This window comes from Pezoporus wallicus, unplaced genomic scaffold, assembly GCF_028554395.1.
Source record: "Pezoporus wallicus isolate ANWC-B61680 ecotype Strahan unplaced genomic scaffold, APGP_CSIRO_Pwel_v1 contig_9107, whole genome shotgun sequence".
NCBI lineage: Eukaryota > Metazoa > Chordata > Aves > Psittaciformes > Psittacidae > Pezoporus > Pezoporus wallicus.
This window is the reverse complement of record NW_026635473.1, coordinates 10,001-17,311: the sequence shown is the minus strand read 5'-3', so window position 1 is coordinate 17,311 and position 7,311 is coordinate 10,001. Positions and strand designations below refer to the sequence as shown.

Genomic DNA, 7,311 nt, shown 5'->3' with positions numbered 1-7,311 from the left:
CCATCACTTGGTCCTCCTGTATCCCACCATTGGGGATGCAGGATGGAGCCCAGCACCCATCCTGACCCCTTGGTCCTTCCGTGTCCCCCCCATAGAGATCGATGAGGACCGGCTGCCCAACCCCTTGCTCAAGGTAGGTGCTGCCTCTATGGGGTGGGGGTACCCCTATGGGTCCCCCCCCATTCCCTGAAGCCCCCTCCCTCAGTCAGGCCTGGCCATGTCCCCCCGGCAGAGGAAGAAGGTCTCCCGCAGCACCCCCACCATGAAAGGTAATTTGGGGGGGGGGGGGGACAGGGCACTTAGGGGGTGCCCATGGGGCAGAGTGGAAGGTGGGGGGGCATGGGGACGGTCACCAGTGCCCCCCCCCCTGCCCGGCAGAGCTGCAGATGATGGTGGAGCATCACCTCTGCAAGCAGGAGCCAGGGGAGGAAGAGGAGGAGGAGGAGGAAGGAGCCCCCCATTGTCGGGGGGGGGACGGCAGCACCAGCCCCAAGCACCAAGGGGATCCCGGCCCTGGTGAGAGCAATGGGGGGCAATGAGGAGGGGAGGGGTTAAAGGGGGTTTAATGGGGGGGGGGGGAAGGGGCTCACCCCCCAGCACCCACAGGGACCCCCGGGGATGGGCGACGGAGCCAGGCCAAGGAGGGCACCCACAGAGCACCAAAGGAAGGCACCGGGAAAGGGGCTGCAGGAGGCCAGTAGGTGAGTGCTGGGCAATGGGGTAATGGGGGGAATGGGGGGTAATGGGGGCAAGGGGGGTAATGGGGGCAATGGGGGCAAGGGGGGTAATGGGGGTAATGGGGGCAATGGGGGTAATGGGGGTAATTGGGGGTAATGGGGGCAATGGGGCCAAGGGGACAATGGGGGCAATGGGGACAATGGGGGCAAGGGGGCAATCGGGACAATGGGGGCAAGGGGGGTAATGGGATTAATGGGGGTAATGGGGGCATGGGGACCAAGGGGATAATGGGGGCAATGTGGGGCAATGGGGACAAGGGGTCAATGGGGGTAATGAGGGCAATGGGGGCACGGGGGCAATAGGGGCAACGGGGAGTAAGGGTCGCAATGGGGCAATGGGGGCAAGGGGATAATGGGGGCAATGGGGAGTAATGGGGGCAGTAATGGGGGCAATGGGGAGTAATGGGGGCAATGGGGCAATGGGGGCAATGGGGTTAATGGGAGCACTGGGGAGCTGTACTGGGACATTGGGGAAGGGGGGGGGAGCACTGGGACCACCCCGCAGGTCCTTGAGCGCCACCCAGAGGACAGTGACGGGGGTGCAGGGGGGCATCGCTGGGGCTGGAGATTTTGGGGGGGGGGGGGGGGGGGGGGGGGGAACGACCCCCTCCCCATGGGGCTCCCTTGCCCCATCGCTGCCCCCCTTTGCCCCCAGGCCCCCCCCCCCCTCCGGAGCTGCCACCTCCCCTTTTCTATGAGAGCCTTTTCTAGACGCCAGCGGCCGCTGTGGGGCACCCCCAGGGCAGGTCCCCCCGGGGGGGGCTGTGGGGACAAGGGGCAGCCGGGCTGCCCCCCCCTCCCCATCCCCTGCCTCCCCCCCCCCCCCGCCCCTCCTCCATCTCCCCCCCTATGGGTGACACCCCCCCCATTGCACCCCCATCCCTTGGGGGGGGGGGGGGCAGAGGGAGCTGCCCCCCCCACATCCCACACGTGTGATGCGCACACACATGCACCATGGGGGGGGGGGGGAATGTGCACACATGGACACGGGAAGGGGATAAAGGGGGGGGGGGGGCACTCCTGCACCCTTTGCACCACACGGAACATGCGTGTTCACGCGTGACGAGCGGGTCCTCCCCACCCACCCACCCACCCAAGCCGGTATTAAAGGGATCCCTTCTCCCCATGGCTTCATCTTTGCCTTTACGCTTGGGGGGGGTCAGACCCCATTTTTGGGGGGGGCAGCAGCTATGGGACCCCCTTGTCCCCATTCCCGGTGTTCCCATTGAGGGAGGAGGCGATGGGGTCCAGGCTGGTGGTGGTGGTTTATTCATTGCTCGATAGCGGTGCTGCTGCGGCGCGGTCTCACATGCGTGTGCGGGGGGGGGGGATAAAGGACAAACACGGACGGGGCCCCCCCCTCCCCATGGGTGATGGGCACCGACGGGAAGGGAGGCGGAGATGGGAGCTGGGGGGATGGCGGAGCTGGAGGATGCTCGAGCACGTTGGATCCGGGATGCCAAAGGATGCTCGGAGCACACCGGGATGTCAAAGGATGCTCGGAGCACACCAGGATACCAAAGGATGCTCGGAGCACACCAGGATACCAAAGGATGCTCGGAGCACACCGGGATGCCAAAGGATGCTCGGAGCACACCGGGATGCCAAAGGATGCTCGGAGCACACCGGGATGTCGGAGGATGCTCGGAGCACACCGGGATGTCAGAGGATGCTCGGAGCACACCGGGATGTCGGAGGATGCTCGGAGCACACCGGGATGTCAGAGGATGCTCGGAGCACACCAGGATACCAAAGGATGCTCGGAGCACACCTGGATACCAAAGGATGCTCGGAGCACACCTGGATACCAAAGGATGCTCGGAGCACACCGGGATGCCAAAGGATGCTCGGAGCACACCGGGATGCTGGAGGATGCTTGGAGCACACCGGGATGCCAAAGGATGCTCGGAGCACACCAGTATACCAAAGGATGCTCGGAGCACACCTGGATACCAAAGGATGCTCGGAGCACACCAGGATACCAAAGGATGCTCGGAGCACACCTGGATACCAAAGGATGCTCGGAGCACACCGGGATGCCAAAGGATGCTCGGAGCACACCTGGATACCAAAGGATGCTCGGAGCACACCTGGATACCAAAGGATGCTCGGAGCACACCGGGATGTCAGAGGATGCTCGGAGCACACCTGGATACCAAAGGATGCTCGGAGCACACCGGGATGCCAAAGGATGCTTGGAGCACACCAGGATCCCAAAGGATGCTCGGAGGACACCAGGATACCAAAGGATGCTCGGAGCACACCGGGATACCAAAGGATGCCCGGAGCACACTGGGATGCTGGAGGATGCTCGGAGCACACCTGGATACCAAAGGATGCTCGGAGCACACCTGGATACCAAAGGATGCTCGGAGCACACCGGGATGCCAAAGGATGCTCGGAGCACACCTGGATACCAAAGGATGCTCGGAGCACATTGGGATGCCAAAGGATGCTCGGAGCACCCCGGGATGCCAAAGGATGCTCGAGGGATGCACAAGGATGCCAGGGCAGGAGGATGCTGGAGCTGGAGGATGCTCGAGGCACACTGGGATGCTGGAGGACGCTCTTGGAATGCCAGGAGCTGGGATGCTCAAGGCACACCCGAGCTTGGGGACCAGAGCAGGAGGATGCTGGAGCTGGAGGATGCTCGAGCGCACCAGAACCGGGTGCCAGAGGAGGGTCCAGGCACACCGGAGCCGGGATGCTGGGAGCTGTTGGATGCACACTGGGACCAGGATGGCAGAGGGTACTGGAGGGACACTGGGAGCTGGGATGCCAGAGCTGGAAGATGCTGGAGCACGCTGGAGCTGGGATGCTGGAGGATGCTCAAAGCACACCAGGACCAGGATGCTGGAGGGACACTGGGAGCCGGGATGCCAGTGCAGGAGGATGCTGGAGCTGGAAGATGCTCGAGCACACCAGAGCCGGGATTGCTGGAGGATGCTCAAGGGACACTGGGATGCAGGAGGATGCTCCAGGCCCATGGGATGCAGGAGGATGCTCCAGGCCCACAGGATGCAGGAGGATGCTCCAGGCCCACGGGATGCAGGAGGATGCTCCAGGCCCATGGGATGCAGGAGGATGCTCCAGGCCCACAGGATGCAGGAGGATGCTCCAGGCCCACGGGATGCAGGAGGATGCTCCAGGCCCACAGGATGCAGGAGGATGCTCCAGGCCCACGGGATGCAGGAGGATGCTCCAGGCCCACGGGATGCAGGAGGATGCTCCAGGCCCATGGGATGCAGGAGAATGCTGGAGTCAGAGCAGGGCAGGAGGAAGCAGGGAAGGGGGATACCAAGGGCACTGCTGGAGCCACTGATACTGGAAGCACCCTGGAGCTGGGGGACCCTGGCAGGACACCAGTTTGGGGGGGGGGGGGGAACACAGACACCACCCCAGATCCAGGGGCTGGCGCTGCCACCTCCACCCCATTCCCAGCTCCCGCTCCAGCCCCATCACCACCTCCCTGCCCCGTATCCCATAGGGCAGGAGCCCAGGGGACCCCCTTGATGCGCCCCACAGGGGACGTGCCACCCTTTGGGGGTTGCAATGGGGACGCCCATCACCGGGTGCCCCCAGCAGGGCAGCGGTGCCATGGGTGCCCCCATGTGTGCGTGTGTGTCCCCCCCCCAGCACTGGGGCGAGGAGAAGCTCTATTAAAAAGCCATCGTTGTGGCCCGAACCCCTTGGGTTCGCTGTGGCAGTGACAGGCTCGGTGCCACCGGCCCCGGGGACCAGCTCAAAACAGGCCCTTGGTAAAGTGGGGGGGGGGGGGGGGGGGGGGATGCGCCGGGGTCCCCATCCCGGGAATGCTCCCGGCACCGATCCTTGCACGTCCCCGGGCGGCTCCGTCCCTGTGGATGGGGCTGGGCTCGATGGTGTCAAAGACTTTGGGTGAGACGGTGGCACTTGGCTGGATGAGGACCTGGCGGCACGGGGATGGGTACGGGGTCACAGCGATGCTGCCGCCACCACCACCACCACCCCCCCCTTCCCGGTGTTCCCGGTGTTCCCACCTCGCTCTTCCCGGCGTTATTCCACGTCCCCGTTGTGCCGGTGCTGGTCGGGCCCCGGCTGCTCCTCGCTGGGTGAGAGCTCATCAATGGATGACTGGTCCGTGATGCCTAGGGAGGGAGGTGGGGATGGAGGGGGGCTGCTGACCCCCGGCGCAGCCCCATAGATTGGGGGAGCCCATCATGGGCTGTGCTGGCCATGGTGGTCGTGGTGGCAATGGTGACCGTTGTGGCCATAGCGACCGTGGTGGCCATGGTGGTCATGGTGGCTATGATGACCATGGTGACCGTAGTGGCCATGGTGTCCATGGTGGTCATGGTGGCTATGATGACCATGGTGACCGTAGTGGCCATGGTGTCCATGGTGGTCATGGTGGCTATGATGACCATGGTGACTGTAGTAGCCATGGTGTTCATGGTGGCTATGGTAGCTGTGATGAACATTGTGGCCATAGTGGCTATGGTGGCCTGGTGGCCACATGGTATCCATGGTGGCTATGATGCCCATGGTGACCATTGTGGCCATGGTGGCCACAGTGGCCATAGTAGCTATGGTGGCCTGGTGACCGCATGGTGTCCATGGTGACCATTGTGGCCACAGTGTCCATGATGACCATTGAGGCCATGATGGCCATTGTGATCATTGTGGCCATAGTGGCCATAGTGGCTATGGTGGCCTGGTGACCACATGGTGTCCATGGTGGCTATGATGACTACAATGCCTATGGTGGCTATGATGACCATTGTGGCCATGATGGCCGTTGTGACCATTATGGCCATGGTGTCCATGGTGGCCTGGTGACCACATGGTGTCCATGGTGTCCATAGTGGCTATGGTGACCTGGTGACTGTATGGTGTCCATGGTGGCTATGATGACTATGATGCCCATGGTGTCCATTCTGGCCATGGTGGCCATTGTGCCCATTGTGGCCATGGTGGCCATTGTGGCCTGGTGACCACATGGTGTCCATGGTGCCCATAGTGGCCATGGTGTCCATGGTGGCCTGGTGACCACATGGTGTCCATGGTAGCTATGATGACTATGATGCCCATGGTGCCCATTGTGGCCATGGTGGCCATTGTGACCATTATGGCCATGGTGTCCATGGTGGCCTGGTGACCACATGGTGTCCATGGTGCCCATAGTGGCCATGGTGGCCGTCACCTACCGCTCTGCTCGCTCCTTCCACTTCTGCTTGTTCTCCTGCAGGTACTTGAGCCACGTGGAGCGGAAGGTGGCCAGGTTGGCCTTGACGTCCCCCACGTCCACGTGTTCATCCAGGCCCGGCTGCCGCCACTGCGAGCTGGGGGACAGGGAGAGCTGGGACCAGGACCGGAGCCTCCGCTGCTCCCAATGGAGTGGGGACCCCTGGGCTTGGGGCCCCACCAACATCCCATAGAGAAGGGGAAACTGAGGCAAAGGACACCTTGGGTGTCCCCAGGGGGGCGGCACATCTGTGTCCTGACCCTGTCAATGGCATTGGGTGAGCCCAGGGTGACAGCACATCTGTATCCTGCCCATGTCAATGGCATTGGGTGCCCCCAGGGTGCTGGTACATCTCTATCGTGCCCCATCAATGACTTGGGTACCAGAATATCTGTATCCTGCCCCATCAATGACATTGGGTACCAGCACATCTGTATCCTTCCCCATCAATGAAATTGGGTACCAGCACATCTGTATCCTTCCCCATCAATGACATTGGTACCAGCACATCTGTATCCTGTCCGTATCAATGACATTGGTACCAGCACATCTGTATCCTGCCCCATCAATGAAATTGGGTACCAGCACATCTGTATCCTGCCCCATCAATGAAATTGGGTACCAGCACATCTGTATCCTGCCCCACCAATGACATTGGGTACCAGCACATCTGTATCCTTCCCATCAATGACATTGGGTACCAGCACATCTGTATCCTTCCCATCAATGACATTGGGTACCAGCACATCTGTATCCTTCCCATCAATGACATTGGGTACCAGCACATCTGTATCCTGCCCCATCAATGACATTGGGTACCAGCACATCTGGGTGACCTCGGGTGTCCCCGCCTACCTGCCCTGCTGGTTGCCCACGGCGTTGCCATTGCCCTTGGTGCCCTCCTCGGCCGCGGGCAGCACCATCCTCTCGGCCACGTCGGTCAGCACGGAGAAGGTGGGCTCCACGATGAAGTCGATGAAGCCTGGCGTGGGGCAGGGACACGGTGACAACGGGGACACCCCCTATGGGGGGGGGGGGGGGGGGGGCTTCTCCATCCCTCCCCATCCATCCCCACTCACCGATCTGGGACTGGGCCACCAGCGTGGACGTGCGGTCGCAGAGCGGAGAGAAGGGGAGCCCCAGCTCGGCCTCTTTGTCCCCCTGGCAACACAAGGGAGCCGCATCCGCAAGGGATGCCCACATCCATCCATCCATCCATCATCCATCCATCCATCCATCATCCATCCATCCATCATCCATCCATCCATCCATCCATCCATCATCATCCATCATCCATCATCCATCCATCCATCATCATCCATCCATCCATCATCCATCCATCATCCATCA

The 7,311-nt window shown here is 62.1% G+C and overlaps 2 protein-coding genes across 2 annotated transcripts in view; one reads left to right on the top strand and one right to left on the bottom strand.

Annotated features, from left to right (window-relative positions):
• The first annotated feature begins 86 nt into the window (after positions 1-86).
• LOC130607301 (protein phosphatase 1 regulatory subunit 1A-like) lies at positions 87-713 on the top strand. The gene is made up of 4 exons (XM_057424295.1): positions 87-133; positions 206-269; positions 379-516; positions 607-713. The coding sequence occupies exons 2-4, from the start codon at positions 218-220 to the stop codon at positions 699-701; spliced, it is 285 nt and encodes a 94-aa protein (XP_057280278.1). The 5' UTR covers positions 87-133; positions 206-217; the 3' UTR covers positions 702-713.
• Positions 714-5,919: 5,206 nt separating this feature from the next.
• The window catches only part of LOC130607293 (dual specificity calcium/calmodulin-dependent 3',5'-cyclic nucleotide phosphodiesterase 1B-like), a gene marked incomplete at its 5' end in the record, with an annotated part of 10,530 nt that continues 9,138 nt past the window's right edge, over positions 5,920-7,311 (bottom strand). The window contains 3 exon segments of the mRNA XM_057424284.1: positions 5,920-6,058; positions 6,817-6,943; positions 7,041-7,122. Of these exon segments, the coding sequence (XP_057280267.1) occupies positions 5,920-6,058; positions 6,817-6,943; positions 7,041-7,122 (348 nt within the window).

Excerpts from the sequence above, each read along its gene's own strand:
- LOC130607301 (XM_057424295.1), top strand. The coding sequence starts at position 218 with ATGTCCCCCCGGCAGAGGAAGAAGGTCTCCCGCAGCACCCCCACCATG. Across the intron at positions 270-378 it reads CAGCACCCCCACCATGAAAG|AGCTGCAGATGATGGTGGAG; the intron begins GTAATTTGGGGG and ends CCTGCCCGGCAG. Across the intron at positions 517-606 it reads CCAAGGGGATCCCGGCCCTG|GGACCCCCGGGGATGGGCGA; the intron begins GTGAGAGCAATG and ends CAGCACCCACAG.